Source organism: Protopterus annectens, chromosome 1.part1, assembly GCF_019279795.1.
Source record: "Protopterus annectens isolate FY-2018-M chromosome 1.part1, PAN1.0, whole genome shotgun sequence".
Classification (NCBI taxonomy): Eukaryota; Metazoa; Chordata; order Ceratodontiformes; family Protopteridae; genus Protopterus; species Protopterus annectens.
This window is the reverse complement of record NC_056726.1, coordinates 1,059,771,605-1,059,798,999: the sequence shown is the minus strand read 5'-3', so window position 1 is coordinate 1,059,798,999 and position 27,395 is coordinate 1,059,771,605. Positions and strand designations below refer to the sequence as shown.

General features: G+C 41.6%; 1 protein-coding gene across 1 annotated transcript in view; it reads right to left on the bottom strand.

Moving 5' to 3' along the window:
• LOC122808924 (calhepatin-like) overlaps window positions 1-27,395 on the bottom strand; it is a 78,883-nt gene that overhangs the window by 38,088 nt on the left and 13,400 nt on the right. The window contains exon 2 of the mRNA XM_044080061.1: window positions 27,101-27,148. Coding sequence (XP_043935996.1) covers window positions 27,101-27,148 — 48 coding nt within the window. The remainder of the gene's footprint in view (window positions 1-27,100; window positions 27,149-27,395) is intronic.

Here is a 27,395-nt window from a genome sequence, read left to right as displayed (position 1 = left end):
CTTGGAGAATAGAGGCATATCACTAGAAGCCACAGGTTAAATTGTAATGACATACAATTGAGTTTCAGATTTCTAACCCTTCAGAGCCTTAATGCAACTGCAAGACCTGCTGTGATATCACTGTGTAAGTCTGTATGGGAATATTTCATCATTTTCCCCATTTGTGGGCCTTTGCCAGACATTTCTTTATGGTTTTCTATGGCTGACTTGCTGGGTGAGGCTGAGGGGTGAGTATGGGACCCCCACATTGCCATCTATACATGTCAGCTATGACTCCCCAGTTAGTTAGCCCCCCACCTATACTGCAGTGAGATTTGTCACCTATGGGACTACTGCATACTCTGGGAAAGTCAGTATTGGGTGGACATTTCCTGTTGTCCCACACAGCTGTCAGTTGTCTGCTGCTATCCCAGTAGGCCACCCCATTTCCTTGCATGCATGCAGCGATACCATAGCTATGCTACCACAATGTATTACTCCATTCATTTATTGTTAAGATGACTGACTTACCTTGTGCCTGCGGCAGTTGTGAGTACGGTGCTTGTGGGCTGGCTCTGTTGGATGCATGCAGTACACAGCCTGTACATGGTAAGATACATGTGTGTGGCATCCATTTTACTCTGTGTGCGAGTCAGAGAGAGGTGTCATTCCCTGGGTCTCTACAGTGTCAGTGTGTGTGCTATGAGTTGCCTCTTTGCCAAGGCCTGGGCATACTGGGCACACCTTCGTCTGCCTACAGGAGCAGGCTCAAGGGGTTCCTCCTCCAAGTCCCCCTGTGCCTGTGGGGGCCTTGGCAATGGTGGGGGGGCTATGTGGCCCTTCCCTGTGATGTTCCTGCTGCAGTTGTTTCTGCAGGATCATATTGTGTAGCATGGCACATACTATGAACATGTTTGCACATGTGGCTGGAGAGTATTGCAGGGATCCACCAGATATGTCAATGTAGCGGAACCATGACTTGAACATCCCAAGCACATGCTCTATAATGTTCCATGTTTGTGTGTGTGCCTCATTATCGCATTCTTCAGTGTGTGTGTGTGTGTGTGTGTGTGTGTGTGTGTGTGTGTGTGTGTGTGTGTGTGTGTGTGTGTGTGTGTGTGTGTGTGCATTTCTGATGGGTGTCATCATCCACGGCTCCAGTGCATAGCCAGCATCCCCCCACCAGATGGCCATATGGGATGTCCCCCCTGGCAAATGCCTGGTACAGCTGTGAGGCGTAATAACATAAAAATTCCAACTCCAAGAACGTCAATACTTTATTACATCAAAGCTTTCAGATATCAGTCCTTCTTCAGTGCAATATACAGAAGAAGGATTTATATCTGAAAGCTTTGCTGTACTAAAGTATTGATGTTCTCGGAGTTATAATTTTTCTGTTATTCACTTTTATTTTCTAACTTCTGATTTATCACTACATTAGCCTTTGATCTTAAGCTACAGCTGTGAGGCATGCCAGATGTGGGAGTCGTGATAACTACCAGGGTTGCCAGCACACACATTCATGATAATGCCCTGGGCATTGCACATGACCTGGCAGTTGGAGTGATAGCCCTTGTGGTTGACATATACTCTACCTTCTTCACCAGATGGTGCCTTAGATATGGATGTGTGTGCAGTCTATGGCATCCAGTACCTCTGGGTAGTCTGCTACATGGTGGAGGAGATGCATATTGCTGGTCCTCTCCTCATGGGTGCTGGGGAAATATATGTGTTCACCAGCTTGTGTTCGCATGACATACAGAAACTGGTGGAGTACCCTGGATGCAGATGTCTGTGAGACCCCCATGATTTCCCCATTATGTCTTTGGAAGGTACCTGTAGCTAGTATTCTTAAGGCTACACATACCTTGGTTTCAACTGGGATGGGTTCCCCTCTGTTGGGTCTGGGTCTGAGGTGAGGCCGGCACAGCTCGCTGAGTTGCTAAAGTAAGTCCTTGTCCACGCTGTATCGCTTTAGTATCTCCAGCTCATGTAGCCCCTGGTAGGTTACCCTGGGTCTTGAACACTGTTCTCCTCCTCCTCAGTTTGGGATAGTTGTCAGCATTATCCTCCTCACCGCCCTCAGTTTCTAGCACATACTGATGTATCAAAGTGACAGCAGCCCCTAACATTTTCTCAGTTAAAATTTCCAACTGTGTACACCAATGGTGCAGGGTTTGTGGGAAAAAAACCAGACTGAAAGGTGTTTGCATTCTTTATAGTGTTGTGCTGCAAATGCTGCCTGTGTGATTGGCTGACTATGATACATTTCAACTGCCAGCTACATTATTTGTACCTGAGTGCCTTTATTCTGCTATTTTCTGTTTTTTCTTCCCATTTCTACCTCTTCTAAGCCCTGTGGCGTGCCTTGGGCCCTGCTGCTCAGATGTAAAAATTTCTGCTATTTCCTTTTTTTTTTTTGCTCTGTTTAAGCCCCGTGGTGCGCTGTGCAAACTGTTTTAGCAAGTGTAAACATTGCTGAACAGAAAAGGCCCTCCCCTGGATGCGAACACACTCCTTATTTCTTGACATAGCTAAACACAGCTAAGCAGCCCCAGACACACCCCCTTGCTTAGCTGTGCTTAGCTGAGCACAAATAGGATCCACAGAGCTCCAATGTGCTTACACCAAACATGACACACCCCCTTTTCATGTCAGCTGCTTCTCCTGCTTATACCACTGCCTTATAGCTCCTACACAGTTAGGTGTATGCAGACAACAGTCTCCCATTTTGCTATTCAATAAATTTAGCTCATTTGCATACCCCACTGCCTTAGTCCCTTGTTACTACACTATTCTGGAGCCTATGTCCTTAGCTACCACTGTTACCTGTTATTGTTTTAGTTCTGCATGTTACCCACTATAATGCCGATATTCATCTTTCACATAAAATTGTCTTTTTACATTTTTTTTTTATTTTCTGCATGATCTCGTTTGCACGCCGCTGCTCTACACTTAAACGTTCAAAATTGGCTAAAACAAAATAAACTTTGATTTCAGTTTTCAATGCCAATGACCATATTTCTATCTACTGGCATGCCTAATAGTCATAATACATGCTTTACTTTGAGCTGTCATGCCTCCCTTTTGATTTTTGCAGAAATGTATTCGGTTAGTAACCAAATACATTTCTGCAGGAGATACTGCTCTGACATGGATGCCTGTCTGCTTACAGAATGGCTAATTCATTTCTTTTGCATGATTTTGAAAATGAGGTAATTGTCATTATTCAGTGGTGTCTGTGTCAGAATAGTGCTGGGAGTCTTGTGTACGCCCACAGCCTTGTTTACTGGATCGCTAGGCAGCCATATTTCATGAAATAGCTGCTACACTATTCTGACACGGAGAATCGGCTTTATTGAATCCCATCCATTGTTTTTATAGCACCATAGATATGAAAAACTGAATTAAACTGCATTATTCAAAAACTGATTAATACCTTGATAAAAGACAGGAAATAAAAGATCTGGGTAGAAGAAATTTCATTCCACGGAAGGAGATAACTCAAAACATCCTGCAGGACTATTATCACATCCTTGCATATATCTATATCATGTACAATGTATAAATTATATGAACTTACAAGTCATTGTTCAGTGCAAGAAAAGTGATGAAGGTTGTGCATTCTAGAGGTGATCGTAAAAAAAATTCAGAAATGTCATGCCCATTTTTTTTTCCCAGTGTGAACAGATTTTTTTGCATAAACATTGTTAACTATTTTATACACTAGGAGCGTTAGGTATCACCATGGACATAAAGTTAGTATTTCTGCTGCAGGTAGATCAAATATACAGTAACATGCAACAAAGTCTAGAAGATTTAGGATTCTTGCTTGGAAATGTTTACATAGGTATTTTTGTATCCCATGTAGACTTCAAAGAATTTTTCCTCAGGCAAACAGCAAATGTTGATGTGACAGGGAAGAATGAGATAACTGGGAACATATTTTCTGGGAATGTAATGAGTTGGCAGACTTTAAAGATTCCTTGCAGACTACTCTGTCAGAGATACTGAGTGAGCAAGTTGGTGTAGCTAAGGAACTTATTTTTTGACCTATGATACAGAATTGGAATTGCCTAGACATGGTAAGGCCTTTGCTGCATATTATATTTCATCTTGCTATTTAAGGTTGCTGCCAAACAAGCAATTACTAGAAAATGGAAATTAAAGTCTAAACCAACAGTTCTAGAAGTAGTGAATATAGTAACAGAGATAAAACAACTGGAAATGGGATCTTTAGAAAAAAGCAGGGGCAAATTACATAGAATAAAAATGGGAATTATGGAAACAATACATGCAGAGGAGGAATGAGGTTTAAAAGAAGGCAGAATGTGAATCAGCTATGTAATGTTTGACTGACAATGACTGGATAGATTAGAAGTAATGTATAATGTTTGCAACTAAAATGATGCCATATGGTTTGGGATGTATAATGTTTACAACAAACATTGTGTCAATATGGTTTGTTTACATTTATATAAATGGATGATTGCCTATGTCATATGTGGTAATTTAATAAAGATGTTTTTGTTTAAAAAACAAGTATTTATTTAACATTTGTTTACTGGGAAAGTCTAATTTCGAACAAGCCAATTTTCAGCAAGGCCTAGGGAGAATTGCTCCAGATGCATGTCTTTGTAACGTGGGAGGAAACCAGAGCACCCAGAGGAAACCCACACGAACACAGGGAGAACATGCAGACTATGCACAGAAGGCATCCCAGCTGAGAATTGAACCGAAGAACCTCTTGCTGTGAGTTGACAATGCAAACTGCTGTATCACTCCACTCTTCAGTACACTTGATCAAATATGTTCTGTGGCCAATAGACAGATGAAATTGTATGTATCATTTGTGAAACATATAAATACATTTCACTCTTTCTGTCATTGTTTAAATCTATTGTGAAGTTCTGAGCTGAGATTTATAGGAACATAGGAATAATATTAGACAAGCGATCAGGGGAACTATAAGATGCCTAACCAGAAACCGTCTCAAGCAGACAACCCCAAAAGTTCTTGCCTCCTAAAATGAGTAGGGCTGTATATGATAACCTTGGTGTAAAGTAATGTCTAATCATTTAGTCACTAAGATTAGCTTTAAAGGTAACCAAAGTAGTATTTTCTTTGACCTGTAGTAACAACTTATTCCATCGACTGGGAATAGGCCTTGCTAGGAACATATCCCTCCAACTGGTCTTGTTTATCTTTTGGTGTGGGTTTCGGTTTCTAGTGACTGGGTCTTTCATAGCTCAAAAACCTAGATGCAGGTTACCTCAGGGCTACTGAATCTAAGAAGAATTGTGTTAATCTTTTGGGATAGTTTAAAAATTTAAGATCTTTATTTTTTCTTGGTTAGAAATCTTTGGGCCTTTACAGTTGAGCAATAAGCATTGATCTGTACATACCAAAGTGGGCATTGTATTCGATGATGGATCAGTTCAGGGAAGAATACAGGGGTAGGATGCTTCATGGGCTCTTGCAGATATTCCTTGCTAATTAATTTGGCTGGATAAAATTATGTCCTGAATATGGTGGCAAGATGATGACTGAATGAAAGACAATTGTCCACATAAGTACCCAAGTCTGCTATGACATTCTCTGTCTGAATAGGATAACATATGCGATGGGAGAAACTTTTTTACCAAATGCTACTACATTGCATTTTTTGCATTAAACTTTAGACGTTCAGTACACCAGGTATGTGCGCATTCCAGTCCTTGTTGAAGATGTTTAGTATCAGTGGACATGCGGATAACAGTGCCCATCTTACAGTGATCAGTAAATTTGGTCAACCACTTCAAGCATATTGGCTTGGATCTCTACAAAATAAATGTCAAACAGGAGAGGTCATAGCACAAATTCCTGTACTCATAACAATTTTACATTCAGAGAGTGTACCAGCAACTTTCACACCCTGCAGTCTGTTAGATAGCTAATTTGCAATCCAGCAGATGACATGGCAGTTTACATTAAGTTTTTTTTTTCTAGTTTTTCAATAATTCCAGAATGGCAAATAATATCAAAAGCCTTGGCCAGGTCATGATAAGAAGTGTGCATAGATTGAGCACTGTGCAGCTCCTCTGCAATGTTTTCAAAGAAGCTTACTAGGTTCAGAAAGCAGGATCTGTCCTTCACAAAATCAGACTGTGTGGGGTCTAGTTCATTTATATTGCCTATGTCTGCATGAATGTGTTCTGCTATGATACATTATATGGCTTTGCATTGAATGCTAGTGAAGATAATTGAATAATTGTCCCTGGGTCTGTAAAACCCCTCCTGATTTGGGGGAGCTACAGTGGCTGTTCTTCAGGCATCAGGCACATACCCTGTAGATATGCTGAGGTTGAACAGTTTAAGTAAAGGCTCAGACAGTGTGTACTTGACATTAATGAGAATGCACTTTAAAAAGAGGGAACAAAACTACTACTTGACTTGGTTGGGAGGGTGGCCTAATGGTTAAGGTGTTTTCCTTACAAACACAAGGTGCAGGGTTTGAGTCTCACAAGGGATGATTGGCTAGGCTTAAAATGGCTCACAAGGGCAGTTAGCTTAGTACTAATCTATGAACCTACAAAATAAACAACAAATAAAACCATTTCCAAACTATCTACAAAACCAGGCAGTCAACCAACTGACAGGCAAAATCTTTATTGATGCATAACCAATTAAGCACTTTTGTAGCAATTTCTTAATGTCATGGCAAACTAGGGAGTGTCAGTATAATGGATTAGTGTCCTTTGCTTTTTAAATATTGTATAAATGTTTGTATATTCTCTTCTTTAGAGAACTGAGGAGGAGCTTGGAAAAATTCCCTAGAATAAAGGGAATTGTTCTGACAGGTCTGTTTAAAAGTCCAAAACAATCCTGTTTCCATTGCACCTTTGTTAAGAAAGCGGGCTGCAAAACTTTGAAAAAGGTAGCTAAATTATTTTGTTACAAAAATGGTTTATTAATATATTTTATCATTATATTTTAAATATTATATTTTTAATATGTTTTAATTGAAGTGTATTTGTAGTAACTTTATTAATTATTTAACATTTAATGGCTGTGATCGGTGGTTCACTTTTATTTACATCTAGGGTTGCATTGTTGTGATCAGTTCTGATGAAGTCCCTTTTTGGATGAAAGCACTTAATGGGTTATATGTCAATAAGGTTTTTGCCTGTCAGTTGGTTGACTGCCTGGTATTGTAGGTACGATTGCATTTTTTAAATTTATTAACTGATGAGAATGCAGCCTGATATGTTGACCGGTCCCATGGAAGTGTTATTTTTCACCTTTAACAGGGATTCTATGACTTGTTTCAAGGTGATTTTAGGGCAAACTAAATTTTTAAGGATAGTTGGGGGGAGCAACAATGTGAGTTGGTGGAGTAAAGTTAGCACTAAATTTTGTCTGCTAATATATTATCTATATCCTTAGGATCAGAACTGGCGATATTATTATAGATGAGCTCAGTGTATTGTTAGATATTATTTGTTAATTTTTTGACACAAATGAAAAAGATTTGTAGTGTCATCTGGTATCTGTGGCAACCTCAAGCTTGTATTCTGCTTTACATTTTCTAATAGTGGGATCATGTTCCTTGCCAGCAGGTTTCAAGACGGACTCAAGGAAGGAGTACAGGAATTTCTTACTGCCATACATTGTTTTCCTTCTGTTATTATGCAGTTTATTTATAAGGGAGTTTCATCAGAGAGGTTTCTTTCTGAATTTATCATATTTAGGGTGAATGGGTACTGACATTTGTATGCAACTGTTTAGATACTGATAAATGTCAGAGGTGAATATGGCACCCCTCTCAGCTGGGACTACTTGCAAGGGATTGTTGGAAAGTTTGCATATGTCTTTTACAAGATGAAAAATGTTTACCCTGGAGAAGTCCCTAAAGATGGTCTCATTTGTTGATGGAGCACTATAGCTATGGCTGACTGAGAAGATGACCAACATATGGCCAGATTTAAGCAGGCATGAGCAGATATGATGTGGCATACAGGCTGGGGAATAGGTTCATAGGGTCATAGGTAGGTATTAGGCTATCGGCCCAAGAGCCTAAGTAAGCCTAGCCAACAAGGTTCCCTGGCTTACACCACCCAAGAAAGGTAATTTCCTTTGCCCCTGTTGAGCAGAGCCACAGAAGTGATCCCCAGGGTGTATTTCCTATTTCCCATCCACTCATCAAGATTTTTATTGAAGAGTGCTAATGAGGAACTTTGCTTGACATAGATGGGTAGCTTGTTCCAGAGTATAGGAAGTCGCTGGGACAGGAATCGATCCCTCCAGCATGTCGTGTTTATTGTGGTAACAAGGTTTAGGTCCCTACAGTGTGTAGCTCTGAGGGATTAGGATTTCTTTAGGTGTAGCATGTCCAACAGCTCTGGTGTTTAACATAGCTTTATATGTTAGGCAGAGATCTCCTCGGAGTAGGCGATATGCTACAGAGTAAAGCTGGAATTTTTGAGATGGTCAATGTAGGGCATCTGTTTGAGGCCAGTAATCCTCTTTCTGAGGTACTTCTATGGTCTTTCCAGCTGCTGCAGATGTCTTATGAGGTACATTCCAAAAGGGGCGTTGTACTCTATAATGGGTCTAATGAGTGCCGAGTAGAGGGTAACAATGACCTCTTTTTTCCTGGATGAGAAACCTTTTGTGATGAAGTGTGCCACATAGAAGGATTTCCTGACTACTGTGGTGATGTGATTATCAAAGGAGAGACTACTGTCCACCTGGGTCCCAAGGTCTCTTATCCCACATTCAGCATTAAGTAGACTGCCGTTTATTTGGTAGTTCATGGGTACAGAGTTTTTACCAAAGGGGATGGACAATGCACTTTTTGGCACTGAGTTTGAGGCCATGCCTCTGACACCAGGCATCTGTCTCAGTGAGGCTCTTCTGCAGGATGTCCACATTATTTGGGGACTTGGCTATGGCTCCTAGTTTGCAGTCATCTTCAAACTTCGTTAGCCAGAGGCCTTCTGTGTTTGTCTGTACTTCAGAGAAGTAGATACCAAACAGGAGAGGTCCCAGGACTGACCCTGTGGTACTCCATTTCTCACTGGTTTGAAGTCAGATTTGGAGTCTGCAACTTTTACATTGTGAGTTCTGTCAGTGAGCCAGTTGGCAACCCATCTTGTGAGGTAGGGATTTATACCTAGTTTAGTGAGTTTAGCTATAATTCCAGAATGGGGAATGGTGTCAAAAGCCTTGGTGAGGTCAAGGTAGGCTGTGTGAATCACCTTACCCACATCAAGTCAAAGCCTCTAGTGGGTAGTTTTACAATATGCTCCAGTGCATTAGTATTAATAAAGTCTAGGAAACACTGAACATAACTATTCTTAGCTGTGTAAGTGTGACGGCCAATGCATGGGAAATTGGTAACCCCTAGCAAGAAGTTATTTGGTTTGATAGTTCATGTCTTAATGTTATCAAGATAATTTCCATGATCTTTAGAGGACATTGATGGGGGCATTTTGCTAGCAATAAAGTACTGGATGGATTTGTTGATTGTGATTTGGATCTCCAGAAGCTCCAAGTTGGATCAGGAGTAATTTGTTGTGAGGTAATTTTGTTTCTAAGAAATACAGATACTTCCCCTCAGATACCCAATGGTCTGAAGGCGTGATAGGTGCTAAACTCTGGCATAGAGAGAGAGTGGTGTCATTGCATTCATGGCAAAGCAGGACATCTTAACTACCATTTCATCTCAGCCTGACACACACTGGATACCGTCAGAATGGCACCAATTATCTTGACTTGCTATATTGCCATCATTCTTGGAGAAAGCAAGATACTGCACAAGACTAGTGTCTTCCCTGTCTCTAACACATGCATAATATGTTCCTTCATGCCTCTCTGCATGTCCCTCTCTGTGGACCAACTTAGGTCATAAACTCCCACATGGGCCACCACTAGGCACTAGTCATATTTGTCTGGCTTCAGTGTCTTTAGGGCACTTTACCATCACAGATCATGGTGTTGAACAAGGGTCTTTACAATCACCCTGTTCTTATCCACTCTGGTTAGTGTGGAATCTATATGCCTAACTATAGAAACACAATTTCCTCATGTGAAAGCAGACTTAGTGGGCCTTACAGGCTTAAGCTTGCTTACCCGATGAGTCTTGGGAGAGCTGTGTGAAGCTGTGCTATGTCAGCACAGAAAGGGAGTAGGTGTTGCCTTGTGTGCTAGAGGCTGGGATATTTTAGTGTGTGATCTAGCAGGCTTTGGTATTTTTTTCTTTGCAGCCTCATCATAAGTTATGTGGGTAGCAGTTTGTTGTGAAAGATGTGGTGAAAAGTATAATGCCTACTGACAGTGGACTAATAAGAGAGGTTTGCCTCTGTCTTTCTTAAATGTTTACATCTCTCACAAGTTGTACTAACAGTAGTAAACCTTCAGTACGTATAAGGTATTGTCTTAGGTCACATAATGCAATCAGACTGGCCACAGATGGGGTGATAGCAGACTGTTGAACCGTGTTGCCAGTGGGTGGGTGACTGGGGCTTGTGTCATACTCAGGGTATGGAGAGAGACTGTTATAATAGACCTGAAAGATTTATGGATGAAATATTTAGGGTGATACTTTAAAGTTAGTTTAGAGGGTAGATAATCTTTCAGTAGTTAGTGGAAAGACAGAACCTGCCCATTTGTATTCCTAGCTATTACTAGTGCTGTTCTCACTGCAGCTTCACACAGTTAGGAATCAATGTCTTTGTTGTTTCTCTCACCAGAAGAAAGTTGGCTCAAAAGAATGGGGTTAGGTGATTCATATTAAAAATAGGAATATAATGATATAGTGATTGAAGGTTTCAGTTTAGAATGCTTTGCATGCTTTGCTAAAGACCGTATGAAATGAAACTTGCCTAGATAATTTCTGACTTTTATATACCTGTGTGGGACATAGAATGAATATATGACATCTGATAATCATTGCATTATGAAACTATCATTTCTTGCTTCAGTAAAATATGTGAGTGGGTGGTAGCCATTCTTATGGCCTCATAATCTCCAATATTTGCACAGAAAAAGAAAATGAAGTGATTCATTTGATTAGTTGTATTTATTTTATTTTCTATTTGTTTACTGGAAATATCCGACTGGGCCAGAGGCCCATTTACAGCAGAGGCACAGGGAGAAAAGCTCCTTTATAAAAAAAATAAAAAAACATTACATGCAAATTCATGCATTACAATACCAGAAACACATAACAATGTTACAATACCAGAAACACATCACAATGTTACAATACAATACCAGAGAAACATTATAACAATTTTTCATTACAATACAAGAAAACACATTACAGGATAATACAGGAAATATAGGCAGTAAATAAGCTAAACATCTAATTGACAAAAACAAAGAGATGTTTAACAAAACATACAATATAGAGTAATTACATTATGCAAAGAGAAAAAAAATGCTTATTAGCAAACTGACAAATAAAAGTAGATTGTACCATCATAGGGAAATTGTAGATTTTTAGGTGAAATGTCAGGGTATAAGAGGAGAATATGAAAATCATATGTTAGTGGTACATACTGTGATGCCCCAGCACTGGCACAGTAATCAAGGAGCCTCAGTCCTCACCACTGGCAACAGTGGGGGATATACATACTGGGAAGATGACAAGTACACACAAAGTAAAGTGTAATTTCCCTTAAGAGCACACAGAGATCACAGTCAGTCTAGGGGTGGTTTCTCACTCTTTCTCCAGATCCTCAATAAGACTCCCCACTGGCACAGGTATGGCGCTGAGTCTTTATCCAGGGTTCCAAGCCAAGTGCTCAAACACTTTCTCTGTCCAACCAGTGGTTCGTGTCCCTGCCCAAGTAGCTGACACACACACACACACACACACGCACACACGCACACACGCACACACGCACACACGCACACACGCACACACACGCACACACGCACACACACGCACACACACACACACACACACACACACACACACACACACCTAGGAAAGGCAGGCACAGGTTTACTAGCTGTGCCCCCTTCCGCCCATACTATAAGGTAGTTATCACTGCCACCAGAACTCCTTATCAGCTACTTTAAGGCCATCAAAAAAGGGTGCCCAATCCTACTGTGTAATGTTACTATTAATCCAAATGGTAGTTTGAACAAGAACAAAGCTATTAGGAGTGGCCTGCACAGTGTCACCAAATAAATATGCAAGTACTCTCAGAGCTTAAATATGTCTCACAAATATCAGCCACAAAGACAGGTTTAAATATATTTAATAATAAATAATAAAAGAATAAGACAATACAACATATGTCTTCAGTGACATCAGAGTTCAAAATCACAAGAAATATTTAAAACAACATTGCAGGACAGTCCCAAATAAATACAGAAAACATCTAAACTAATCTTTATTATATTCCTTATTGAATCTAAAAGAAATTACTGTATGCTAGTTAACTTACTTACAGCAAGGCAAGACAGATGTGGTGAGTGGATGTTATAGCTGAGGCTACCAGGTCAAAGACAAAATACAAAATGTGCAGTCACTCTCTCAGAGAGTTCTTAAATTAATATCAAATATTACTGCTGGTATACTTGTAGCATGACCTCACTTTTTGTCACCTGACTTCAGTTCCCAGGATCAACAGCCATTGCTAGAAACTGATAGCGTTTAGCATTTCCCTGTGAAAATACATAGCCTTCAGATGTTTGCAACTGCTAGAAGACAAAACAATAAAACACAAAACAATGCAGAAGGCTCCCTCGTTTTAGATATCCTGTCTCCTTGCTACATTGAAACCATCTCTTTTATTATGTGGTTATAAAACAATTTAATTTCAACTATTTTCTTGAAGTTTTGCAAGTTAAACTTTTATGTTCCAGTTTCCACTGTTAAAAATATATACATTTGCAGAGCTACAATATTTTATATACATTTCTGTTCTTTTCCAGTAGGGTACACTGTGGATCTCACAGTAAGACGTCGCCCGTTCGATTCTCAGTTAGAGCGTCTTCTGTGTGGCGACATGCATGAATGGGCGTTCCTTCGTTGAAGGTTGTGCATTAGGCCCGGCAAGCCAGCACGTAAAAATCTACTGCCAATCATGAGCGGACCGTAGTTCCGCTGTGGCAACCCCTAACCGGGAAAAGCCAAAAGACACAACAACAACACTGTGGATACATCTTTAAGCTCAGTACTGTGCAAACCCTTTTTACATACACTTCTGTACCAGCAGTTTGATTTACACATATTATAAAGTTTTAATACATTTGTAACACAAGCATATGACTCATATTAATATTTACAAATGACATATAATTATTTACAAAATTCCAGATAGCTAGGCTGACAATATTTCCTTTTGTGACACCCCCTTGAAAACACAAGCTAGTTTTTCATGTTACCCTTGATAAATGTTGCTTGAGAGTGGTGACTATCTGGGAATACACTACGCCATACCCTGTCTTGAAATTCCAGCTGCCTTGGCACTGATGAACCCAGTACAGTGCTGCACTCTCCTATCATATGCCTGTAGTCCTAGGCTCCACCATAGTAATTTGGGATTTGGCTGGTGGGCTCCCTGTACCCAGAGATCCCCCTCAAACTCCTTTTGCCATGTACTGCAAATACTTAGCATGAGGGCCTCCCTATCATGGTAGGGTTTCATCATGTTAACATGGTACAATGTGTGCCTCTGCCTCCTGCCTAGCAGTTCTACCATGTAGTTAACATCACTGACCTTCCTTGCCACTTTATAGAGTCCTTTCCAAGCTGCTTGCAGCTTGTTGTGTCTGACAGGAATAGGTTCATAGATAGGTTCATAGATTAGTACTAAGCTAACTGCCCTGGTGAGCCCTTTTAAGCCTAGCCAATTATCCCTTGTGAGACTCAAACCCTGCACCTTGTGTTTGTAAGGCAAATACCTTAACCATTAGGCCACCCTCCCAACCAGAACCATTACCTGCTGCCCCACAGAATACTCTCTAGCTTGAGCATTCCTGTCATACCAGACCTTTTGTCTGCTGTTGGGCTTTTGCCAGGTTCTACAGGTATAAGCCCATGAGTTCTCTGAGCCTCGTCTTGAGGTTTAGAATATATGCCACAACAGAATCCTTGTGAGATTCACACTCACCATCCCACTCATTTGAAATCAAATCTAGAGGTCCCCTCACCCTATGCCCACACAGCAACTCGAAGGGTGAAAAATATGTGAATTTCTGGGGTGTTTCTGTAAGCAAACAATAGATGGGGCAAATATTTGCCCCACTCCCTATCAAACAGGTCTGCAAATGCCTGTAGCATGATCTTTAGTGTAGAGTTTAACCTCTCAACTAGACCATTAGTCTGAGGATGGTAGGAGGTGGTCTTTAGGTGCTTCATCTCACAGTGTTTCCACAAACAAGGCAGCACATCTGTCATAAAACTGGCACCTCTGTCAGTCAGTATTTTTTATGAGAAACCTACCCTGCTGATAATCTCTAGCAAAGCATTTGAACCTTTTCTGTGTCAATGGAGGACAGAGCTACTGCCTCAGGGGATCTGGTAGCATAATCTACTACCACTAGGATATACTTTTTCCCAGTGGAACTTGGGGTACTCAGAGGCCCCACAATATCCATAGTTACCCGCTGAAATGGCTTCTCAATCACAGGCAATGGCATCAAAGGACCTTTCACCTTGTCTCCTGCCTTGCCTACCTTTTGGCATTGCTCACAGGTCCTGCAGTACCCTGTCACATCTCTGAAAATCCCAGGCCTATAAAGGTTCTGCATAATACATCTCTTTGTACACTTTATGCCCATGTGATCTCCAAAGGGAATATCATGGGCTATGGCTAGAAGTGCCAGATGGTAGGCTCTGGGCACTACCAACTGCTGTATTCTCTCACCCTCTAGCCCTCCCTCAGAGGTCCAATCTCTATACAAAAAACCTTTGTCCCAGTATACAGATTTCCCTTTTCCTTGTCAATCAAGTGCCTCACTGGCTACCTCCTGCAGGCCTTGTAATATAGGGTCCGAGAGCTGAGCCTGTCTCAACTCTCTCTTTGTAACCCTTCCCACATCCCCTTCCACAGGACGTCTGGTATTCTCTGACAACAGTGCCTCATTGTCCGTATGGGTACTACTACTCACCTCTGCCCTTACATTCACTCTGTCCAAGGGAACATCAGTACCCACAAGCAGCTGTGGTTCAAGTTTAGTCTCACTGCCACAGGGTACTCCCTTTCTGAAGTTACCACCACACCTTTTCTTGCTTCAAGTCTGTAGTCTGTCTGGATCTCCCCCAGGCTACCAGACCCACATGCTTGTCTCCAAGCCTGACTGAATGTCACTCCATGCACACAAGGTACTGCATTATCAAAATCATTCCCTATCAGGACATCTGCTGGGATATCCTCAAACACACCTACTTGCTGTCTTCCTTTTCCACCCTCCTAGTCAAGATGAACCCTAGCCAAAGTTGTTTGGAATGGGGTCCCTCCTAAAGCTCTGACTGGAGTAGATTGCCCAAACAAGTAGTGCTCCTCTTTAACCATTGCAGGCTTCACAATGGTTAGGTCAGAAGCTGTGTCTCTCTTAGCAGTGGCCTCTTTCCCATTTACTAAGATAGGATATAACCTCTTGTGTTAGATTGGTACCCTTGTTGTCTCGAGACAATTTACTGCTGGCATTCTGTCATTCCCACTTACTGTCTCTCTCATCTTTTGTTCCCCACCTTGCCTCCATGGACATGTATATGCTACATGGCCTGACTGGTTGCATTTAAAACATGTAACCCTTAGTTCTGGATGTGTACCTGGACTAGTGGCTTCCCAGGCTACTGCTGGACTCTGTTGGGGCAGTCTAAGCTGCCCATCAAAGGTTCCCTTAGATGCTTGAGCAGACTGGGTATCCCTTTCCTGTGCAGTGATGCCCTGCTTGCTAGGTATAGGTCTCCCTTTTTCTCCAACTTATCTGCTGTGTTACATTGTCTATCTGCTAACCAGATCTCATGTCCTCAGGCGAAGTGCTAAGAGCTTGTTCCCACACCAAAAGGTCTGCCAGCCCTTCAAAAGTGGTGACCAGACATCCACTCGCCCACCTATGAAAATCAGTGCTTAGTTCAGCAATATATTCACACACACTTTCATCTGGCTTGTGTCTATGCTCATGAAACTTTTTCCTGTAAGCTTCAGGTGTTACCTTAAAACACTGTAATAGACAATTTTTAACAGTATTATAATTTAAGCAATCAGTATCAGACAACTTAGAAACAGCAGTTACAGTTTTACCATGTAGTAAGGAGGTCAGGAACCATACCCAGAGTCCTTGGTCAGCATTATACTGTTCACATGCCCTTTCAAACATATGAATAAAACTATCAAAATGATCCCCTCTGCAAATTGTGGAAGAAATTTACTGACCTTTGTTGCTTCTGGGGTTCACTTATTCCCTTCCCCATTACCTCCATGACCCTGGAGAAGAGTCAGCATCTCCTTCTCATGTTGTCTCTGCCTCTCATTCTTCTCAGCTTCCAGACTTCTCAGTCTCTCTGCTGCTTCCATTTACAAATGTTTGACCTCCAGTTCAAGTTTTTTTAACTCCAGATGAATTTTTAAATCCTCTGTGGAAAGGATGAACTGTCCATTTTCTGAGAGTTGTACATCTCAAAGGCCATTCTGGTTGTCCTTCTGATTGCTGGTCTGTGATGCAGCTGTGCCCAAGGCTGCAATCATTTCTGCTTTAGTCAGGTTGGTATGCACCAGTCCTTTAGTCAGGTTGGTATGCACCAGTTCTTTAGTCAGGTTGGCATGCACCAGTCCTTTAGTCAGGTTGGTATGCACCAGTCCTTTAGTCAGGTTGGTATGCACCAGTCCTTTAGTCAGGTTGGTATGCACCAGTCCTTTAGTCAGGTTGGTATGCACCAGTCCTTTAGTCAGGTTGGTATGTACCAGTCCTTTAGTCACGTTGGTATGCACCAGTCCTTTAGTCAGGTTGGCATGCACCAGTCCTTTAGTCAGGTTGGTATGCACCAGTCCTTTAGTCAGGTTGGCATGCACTAGTCCTTTAGCCTGGCATATCTCAGCCAACTAGCTCCTTATCAGCTTGCTGTACTCCTCTGCTGACATCCTTGCCTGCTCTCCCTGATTAACTAAGCTAACAAAAAAATAAATCAATTGTGATATGAAACTCTGAATTTTCACTGTGTGGCTGATTGAGAGTACAAACACATTCTTTACTGACCACTGTTTACAACCTACAGGAATTCAATATCCACATCACTGAATCCTAATATGTGGATCGCAACTGCCAGCCAGTTAATATGTGATGTAGCTATCCCACCACTGCCCACCGATTAATATGTGATGCCCCAGCACTGGCCCAGTAATCAAGGAGAATCAGTCCTCATCACTGGCAACAGTGGGGGACACAAACACTGGGAGGATGACAAGTACACACACAATAAATTGTAATTTCCCTTAAGAGCACACAGCGACCACAGTCAGTCTGGGGCTGGTTTCTCCCTCTTTCTCCATATCCCCTGTAAGACTCCCCAGTGGCACAGCTATAGAGCTGAGTCCTTAGCCAGGGTTCCAAGCCAAGTCCTTTAATACTCTCTCTGTCAAACCCGTGCGTCATGTCCCTGCCCAAGTAGCTGACACACACATACACACTCTTGGAGATTTGTTTTACACACACAGACACACACACACACACACACACACACACACACACACACACACACACACACACACACACACACACACACACACACACACACACACACACACACCCCTAGGAAAGGCTGGCATAGGTTTACTAGCTATGCCTCCTTCAGCCTGACTATAAGGTAGTTATCAGTGCCACCAGAACCCCTCATCAGCTACTTTAAAGCCCTTAACAAAGGGTGTCCAGTCCTACTGTGTAATGTTACTAGTAATCCAAATGGTAGTTTGACCAAGAGCAAGGCTTTTTGGATTGGCCTGTACAGTGTCACCAAATAAATATGCAAGTACTCTCAGAGCTTAAATATGTCCCACAAATATCAGCCACAAAGATAGGTTTAACTATATTTAATAATAAATAATAAAAGAACAAGACAATATTAAATATGTCTTCACAGTCACATCAGAGTTCAAAATCACAAGAAATATTTAAAACAGCCTTACAGGACACTCTCAAATAAATACAGAAAACATCTAAACTAATCTTTACTATATTCCTTACTGAATCTAAAAGAAAGAACTGTTCCCTAGTTAACTTACAGCAAGGCAAGACAGATGTGGTGAGTGGATGTTTCCAGCTGATGCTGCCAGGTCAAAGACAAAATACAAAATGCACAGCCACTCTCTCAGAGAGTTTTTAAATTAATATCAATATTACTGCTGGGGTACTTGCACCATGGCATCACTTTTCGTCACCTTACTTCATTTCCCAGGCTCAACAGCCCATTGCTAGAAGCTGCTAGCATTTAGCATCTCTCTGTGAAAACACATAGCCTTCAGATGTTTGCAATGGCTAGAAGACATACAACAATAAAACTCTTACAAAACAATGCAGAAGGCTCCTTGCTGCATTGAAACCATCTCTTTTACTACATTGTTATAAAACAATTTAATTACAAATATTTTCCGGAAGTTTTACAAGTTAACCTTTTATGTTCCAGTTTCCACTATTAAAATATATACATTTATACAGCTACAGTAGTTTATATACATTTCTATTATTTTCCAGTAGGGTACACTGTGGATACATCTTTAAGCTCAGTACTGTACAAATCCTTTTCACACACACTTCTGTACCAGCAGTTTGATATACACATAACATACAGTTCTAATACATTTGTAACACAAGCATATGAATCATGTTGACATTCACCACTGACATGTAATCATTTGCACAGTTCCAGATAGCTGGGTTAGCAGTATCTCCTTCTGTCACACTTATATATAAATCATTAGTATTCACAAATGACATATAATTATTTACAAAATTCCACATAGCTAGGCTGACAATATTTCCTTTAGTGACACATATTTAAAACAGTGACAGCAAGGCAGTGTGGAAGAGAGTTAATAAAGAGGGAAAGAAAATGCATATAAAAGACTTGAGATAGGTGTAAAGTGATTTAAGGAGAAGTGAATTAGAGGTAGATAGAGAGAAGTTGAAATCTGATGGGTGCTGAAAAAACAGCGTAGAATATAAAAAGAGCAAAGATAATTATGGTTGAAAGAAAAGGGATGGACAGAACAGTTCAATCTGAATTAGTGGAGGAGCAGAGCCAGGTGTTAGCTAGGTGTTCCTTAAGCAGTGTTTTAAATTTGGATACTTTGCTAGTGTTTAGTATCATTTGAGGTATGGAAATCCAGGAGTTGGATATTTGGTGGGAGAATAGGGAATTGCCATGATAGCTATTAGGTTAATTACTGTTAAGTAGTAATTTGTTGGAGGATCCTAGTGTTCTGTTGCTTGAGTAGGGATGAACTAAGTTCTTAAGTGATGGACAGTAGTCTGGATGGTTTCAGATACAATGAACGAATGTTAATTGCTTGACAGATAGCAGATGAGGTAGTTCAATCCAATTTATTTTATGAAGTGCTGTGCAGTGATGTGATCTGTGAGGGAGGTTAGTAGCAAATTTTGTGATTTTGTTATAACAGGACTCCAGCTTGTTTAAGTCAGATTTTCTGAGCTTAGTGAATATTGATGAGGCATAAAGGAGGGTAGAGAGTAGCTGAGTCCTTACTATGGAACGTCTAGTGTCATTTGTTGGGTAAGGCTTGACTCTGTTTAGCTAACCAAGCTTAATGTGAACCTTTTTGATAGCTAGATTGAAGTGCTTGTCAAATTTTAAGTTGTCATCTATTGTAACTCCAAGGAATTTGGTGTGCTGGACAGGTTCTGAATTAGTTTTATTGGCCGAGTAGATGGTGAAAGGAGTGTAGTTATCAGGTACTTTGCTATTAGTGAAGAGCAGAAGCTTTGGATTGAGTACAAGTTGAGAGTCAGAGAGATATTTTTCAATATCATGGAGGGATTATTGGGTTATTTGTAGGAGTTCTGGTCGGGAGGGAGCTGAGCATATGAGGAGGAGTCATTAGCATATTGAGCAATAGTTGCATGCTGGGTGACTGTTCTGAGCCTATTGGTGAATATGGTGAAAACCAGTGGACCTCATCTTTTTGAAAAAAATTATCCCAACTGATAATTTAGTCTAGAGTTCTATATAACAGTGTGCATAATCATTATGGGACCTAGTATTTTGAACTTGAAGCCTTAACACCCTTCAGTTAATCTGAGATACTTGTGTTTTTTTCTGCCGTCCTGTCCTTGAAATCCTTAAGACTATTACAGAAATAAAAAGACTAGTGACAGAGCTTTCCCCTTCTCTGGTCTGCTGCTGATCCTACTGCATTTAGCTTGCCTGGAATTCTTAGCAACAGTTCGGAGTCCTTCGGAATAATCAATATCTTCCTTCACTTATAGAGTCCTGCAATATCATTGTTTTACGGAAAATGGTTCATATTTTCTTACCTAAGCTTTCTATACAAAACCCAGTGTACTTTAACAATTTACATTTAGTATGGTATGCATATATATTAATGTTTATACTCTGCTTTTCATCAGCTTGTGCCATCCCCACATATAATGTATTACAATGTATGTACGTATGTATGTACAAACGCATGCATGTAAGTAGATATGTATGTGGTTATATGTGTATGTATATGCATAAGTGTGGGTACGTGTTTGAACAAAGGCCTTGAATTTATATCACCTAATTGAAGAAACCATGAGGGGTCCAAACACCGTAAGAGATACCACTGCAGGAGTATTGACCAATATTGTATTGTTCATCATGCTGTGCTGAACACCTTCACTCATTGTTTTGTGATATTTTTCCTGAGTTTACTTGAATGTTCTATGGCATGTAAAGAAACACATAATTTTATTTATTTATTTATTGATGTTTGATTGCCGGGAAAGTCCAACTAGGTATAGGTTCATAGGTGTGTGTACTAGGCTAATGGTCCTGGAGTCTTTACAAGCCAAGCCCATAGGATTACCTTGGCATCGTGCCACTCAACCTTAGTTCTATTGAGTAGAGCCACTGGGGTGATCCCTGGAGTGAATTTTCCATTTCCCATCCACTCAACAAGATTTCTATTGAAGAGGGCCAGTGTGGTGCTCTGCTTGACATGTATGGCAAGTCTATTCCATAGCATGGGCAGACTCTGGGTTATGAACCTGTCCCTCCAGCATGTTCTGTTGATTGTGGTAATGAGGTTGAGATCTCTGGAGCATGTGGTGTGGAGGAATTAGGATTTCTTTAGATGTAGCATTTCAAACCGAGCTGAGTCAGACATGGCTTTGTAAGTCAAGCAGAGATTGCCTCTAAGTAGTTGATATGAGACAGATGATAATTGGATTTTTTGCGTCTGTCCATATATGACAAGTGTTTAAGGCCTAAGATCCTCTTTGTGAGGCACTGTTGCAGCCTCTCCAGCTGTTGCAGGTGTCTAGTGAGGTACATGCCAAATGAGGCATTGTACTCGATGATTGGCCTAATGAGGGAAGAGTAGAGGGAGACAATGAACTCTTAGTAATGAGATGTGCCACATAGAGGGGCTTTCGGACAACAGTGGCAATGTGCTGGTCAGAAGAGAGGTTGCTGTCAACCTGTGTTCCCAGATCTCTTATAATGCCTTCTGTGTTCAGTGGACTACCATTGATGTGGTAATTCTTGGGAACTGGGTTTTTCCCAAAGGGGATGACGACACATTTTTTGGCATTGAGCTTAAGGCCATGGTTCTGACACCAGTCGCTGGTCTCAGTGAGGCCTTTTGGTAGGATATCAACATCACTTGGGGAGTTAATAATGGCTCCCAACTTCCAATTGTCTGCAAAGTTTGATAGCCAGAGTCCCTTCGTGTTGGCTTGGACTTCTGAGAATTAGATACCAAACAGGAGAGGACCCAAGACTGATCCCTGTGGGACTCCACTCATGACTGGTTGGCAGTCTGACTTGGAGTCAGCTACTTTCACACTGTGGGTTTTGTCTGTGAGCCAGTTTGCAACCCACCTAGGGATATAGGGGTTGATGCCTAGCTTAGTCAGTTTTTCTATGATTCCTGAGTGAGGAATGGTATCAAAGGCCTTGGCCAGATCAAGGTAGGCTGTATGAACCACCTTGCCTTCATCCACAGTTCTGGTGACTAACTCAAAAAAGTCAACCAGCTTGAGCAGGCATGATCTACCCTTCACAAAACCAACCTGTGTGGGAGCCAGAGTTTTGAGATTCCCTATATCCTTGTTTATTAGATACAGGATGATGGGTTCCATAGCTTTGCATATCAGACTCATTAGGCTAATGGGGCGACAGTTCCCAGGGTCTGTAGTTGCTCCTCCTTTTTGTAGAGGAATGACTGTAGCAGTGCACCATTTGGTATGGACAAAGCCTGAGGTGAGGCTGTGATCGAACAGGGCACACAGGTGAGGTGCCAGTTCACTCTGTAGTTCATGTAGAACACAGCCAGGGATATTGTCAGGTCCCATAGAAGCTGTATTCTTAGCCTTGGACAGTGCTGTTTTAACCTGTGCAGCAGTAATACTAGGTGCCTGGCAATCTACTGGTATTGTGATTAGTCCTTTGGGGGGAGAGGGGTAAAGTTGGCACCTAATCTGTCGGACAGTGTATTGGCAATATCTTTTGGCTTGGTACAGGAGGTACCATTGTGCAGTAGCTCAGAGCAGATCTGCGTATTGCCATGGAGATTCTTTACATAACTATAGAAGGCCCTATGGTTGTCTTTACTATCTGCTGCAATTCTGTTTTCATAGCTAGCTTTAGAGGATTTGATGAGGGATATCAACTTTATGGTGAGGCCGATAAGGTAGTTTTTTCAGTCTTGGGGCTTCACCTTATTCTGCATCAGTTTCCTCCTTCTGTTGTAGAGTTTGTTTTATTTCGTGTCATCTATGACTAGTGTGTTGGGCATGCTGTTTTGGCTTAGGGGCTTTGGTTGAGTGGCACACTGTTTAGGAGAGTTACGTGTCTCGTGATTAGTATTGTGTTGTGGTGGTCAAGTGCGTCTCTGCCTTGGAGGTCTCTACTGTTTGGGTAGATTTTTATTGAGAGCCTCAGCGAAGGTGCGTTCTGGAGGGCTATGTGTTCCATGTGGTGTGGTGCAAGTGCTGACCTTTTCCTCTTGACCAGCTATTCCAGTCTTGGCTGGAGAGTGTATGGTTTCCAATTTGGATATATAAGTGCATCTCTCACTAGTCTGAGTGTTGGGAGGTAAGAGGAGAGGGTTGTCAATGTACATGAGGCAGATGCTACATTGCCTCAGGATGCCCAAGTTCACCTAGGTTAATAGGAGGAAGCACAGGGGACTGACCTTTAGACATGCCTGGCGGGGTAGACATTAATAATAAGTACTGGAGCTGTTTTCTTGTAGAAGGTTGTAGAAGGTTTAGTGCTGGTAGCACTTTTATGTGCTACAATAATTGCTACAAGAAGTCTGGTAAAGTGCTAAACTAATAAGTAAAGGTGCAGGAGAAGAGAAAACTGGCAGATCTAAGGTAAAATTGAAGAGCAGAATTTGGCACTGCTCAGAAGCTTACAAACAGTCCTGGATACAGAAAATCTGTATCTGGAATAGACTAGTTGAAGGAAAGTCAGGAAACAAGTGCAAACATGGGTTTTTAAACAAGAAAGTTGAAACATATGGAAAAAAGTGCCCAAACGGCCAATAAACTACAATTTCTGGGCCAAAAACCACTCCTGTTGTGGTAGATAGGCTAACTAGTGCTTACCACTCCCACTGATAAGCTAGAAGGCTTCTCTCCAACACAGAGATGCTTGGAGGGCTCAGAAGCTTACAAGCAGTCCTGGATACAGCAAATCTGTATCTGGACTAGACTAGTTACAGGAAAGGTGGGAAACAAGCACAAATGCAGGATTTTAAACCAGAAAGTTGAAAGAGATGGAAAAACTTCCTAAATGGCCAGTAATCTACAATTTCTGGGCCAGAAACCACTCCTTTTGTGGTAGATAGGCTACAGAGAGGCTTGGGGGGAGGGCTCAGAAGCTTACAAGCAGTGCTGGATACAGCAAATCTGTATCTGGAAAGACTAGTTACAGTTGCCTATTTTCAGTGTATTACAAAACATTTAAGAATAATAATTTTACAGTCATAGGTTCATAGATTAGTACTTAGCTAACTGCCCTTCTGAGCTATTTTAAGCCTAGCCAATTATCCCATGTGAGACTCAAACCCTGAACCTGGTGTTTTTAAGGCAAACACCTTAACCATTAAGCCACCCTCCTAACCCCAAATAACGACAGACTTCTGATTTTCAGACTTTACATGTTCATATGTTAGTACTAGGCTAACTGCCCTTGTGAGCCATTGTAAGCCTAGCCAATTATCCCTTGTGAGACTCAAACTCTGCACCTTGTGTTTGTAAGGCAAACACCGCAGCCATTAGGCCACCCTCCCAACCCGTCTTTAATAATAATGCAACAAAATGCAGTTTAAATAGTTATACTGAATTAGACATAATATGAAAACATTGGTTAAGAGTAGATACATATTATATGACAATGATTTAATAGTTAGAGCAATTTCAGCTGCTTCATGGAGAAGTTAAAGGTAAGTTAGTATAATTTAAACAAGAATTGCAATACAAAGTGAGGGAAAAGCAAGCATATGGTAGTAAAGAAAAACTGATAGAACTAAGATCCAAGAAGAAGGGAGGGAGGAACAGAGTATATATATAGGTAGGAGGAGGTATTACTTCACATTTAGCTTATCCAGGTGTTTATCCAGGAGTAAGAACAGAGGAGACAGCTTTTGACCTTTTTCTCTTTTTTTTTTAAGAATGGGAGGGAGGGTATTGATCTGAGGGAGAGTTATAAGGAGTTCCAGCTGTAGCAAAGTGGTACAAGTGCAGACAATGCCCAGATGATTTGACAGGTTTGTGTACAGGCAGGAGTTTTTGGTGACTGACTCATAATAACCAACTAGGAATGCAATTGTAGAATGGCATATAGTGGTGGATGATTTTATAGGTGGTAAAAAGCTGTGAATGTGTTTCAGCTTCACCCATGGAAAATGAGCCAAATGACTTACAACGTGGTATCATATTCTGGTGTCTTTCTTATTTGTTGGAATGTGATTCAGAAAGCAGATGAATCCATTGTATCATATGGCATATTGGTTCGATAGTTTCAATTTGTCTTGTCAGATACACTGGTTGCAGATGGAGACACTACAGCTGCATATCTTCTTACTTTGTACATTTTTCTCCCATCTGCCTACTATCCATCAAATGTCCCCAATCTTACATGGGCCCATTCATGTCCTGGTGGTGTGGGAATCACCCTGCAGATCTATCAAGGTGAGAATCTGTATAGGGACATCATCTTGGCAGCTTGTGCTCTCAACAACATCCCATCAAATGCAACCCTTTTTCTTATGGCTCTAACACAACCCCCAGGTGGAGACATGCATACCTGAATCACTGCAGGGGCTACCTTATGTTCCATCAGTCTATGTATGCATGTCCCCTTCAGATGCAAAGCATTAGAGCTACCGGCACCAGCTAAGGCGGGCAGAGATCATGCCCACCCTGGACCGGCTCCTGCTTTTAGTGGTTTGTGAGACCTTTACTTCATACCAACAGTGTGTCAGAAAAACGTAACCAAAAAAACATCTCCTCTCAGGATAAGCACCACTCACCCTCACTGACAGCACTGTTAACCCCAGGATAAGCACTGCTCACCCTCACTCATAGCACTGTTAGTCCCAGGATAAGCACCGCTCACCCTCACTGGCAGCACTGTAAGTCCCAGGATAAGCACCGCTGACTATCACTGGCAGCACTCTTATTCCCAGGATAAGCACCGCTTACCCTCACTGGCATCACTCTTAGTCCTAGGATAAGCACCACTCATCCTCACTGGCATCACTGTTAACCCTAGGATAAGCACCGCTCACCCTCACGGGAAGCCCTGTTAGTCCCAGGATAAGCACCACTCACCCTCACTGGCAGCACTGTTAGTCCCAGGATAAACACTGCTCACCCTCACTGGCAGCACTGTTAGTCCCAGGATAAACACTGCTCACCCTCACTGGCAGCACTGTTAGTCCCAGGATAAGCACCGCTCACCCTCACTGGCAGCACTGTTAGCCCCAGGATAAGCACTGCTCACCCTCACTGGCAGCACTGTTAGTCCCAGGATAAACACTGCTCACCCTCACTGGCAGCACCAGTAGACCCAGGATAAGCATCGTTCACCCTTACTGGCAGCACTGTTAGTCCCAGAATAAGCACCGCAGACCCTCACTGGCAGCACTGTTAACCCCAGGATAAGCATCACTCACCCTCACTGGCAGAACTGTTAGTCCCAGGATAAACACTGCTCACCCTCACTGGCAGCACCAGTAGTCCCAGGATAAGCATCGTTCACCCTTACTGGCAGCACTGTTAGTCCCAGGATAAGCACTGCTCACCCTCACTAGCAGCACTGTAGGTCCCAGGATAAGCACCGCTCACCCTCACTGGCAGCACTGTTAGTCCCAGGATAAGCACTGCTTACCCTCACTGGCAGCACTGTTAACCCCAGGATAAGCATCGCTCACCCTCACTGGCAGAACTGTTAGTCCCAGGACAAGCACTGCCCACCCTCACTGACAGCACTGTAGGTCCCAGGATAAGCACCACTCACCCTCACTGGCAGCACTGTTAGTCCCAGGATAAGCACTGCTTACCCTCACTGGCAGCACTGTTAACCCCAGGATAAGCATCGCTCACCCTCACTGGCAGAACTGTTAGTCCCAGGACAAGCACTGACCACCCTCACTGACAGCACTGTTAGTCACCCAAGCCACTAATCGGACCCACGTCTCTTGACTTGTAGTCAGGGATGCGCCTCTCTATATCAGGGTGCATCATCTAATAAACAGTACTCAGAACATTATTAGTAAAATGCAAGGTCATTCACAGTTGTTTACTAATTACTTATAGTCAGCAAATTATAAGAAATCCATCTTTAAAAATCAGCTGCAGTTGTGTATTCAGGAAGCACTAATTAAAATAATTAAATTGTACGTACTTGTTTTAATGTTATCTCTGAAAATATTTAAAAACAACTTGCCTTGTCTGCTTTTACGAATTCTGCCTGCATTTCCTTAATTTTATCACACTGCAAAACAAAAGATAAAGAATTTGTGTTAAATTAGGTTCCTTTCATTAGTGCTATCACAGTATATAAATAAAAATAATGCATGTTAGCAGATTTGATCATTTAAAAGCATTTTCATAAAAATATTTGTAAAACTAGGATTGCATGCCAAATACCTACATCTGTATTCTCACTTCATATACAATATGGCTATGTGAGGTTTAAATAAAAATACTAAAATTCATACTTAACTACCATTTGACTGAAT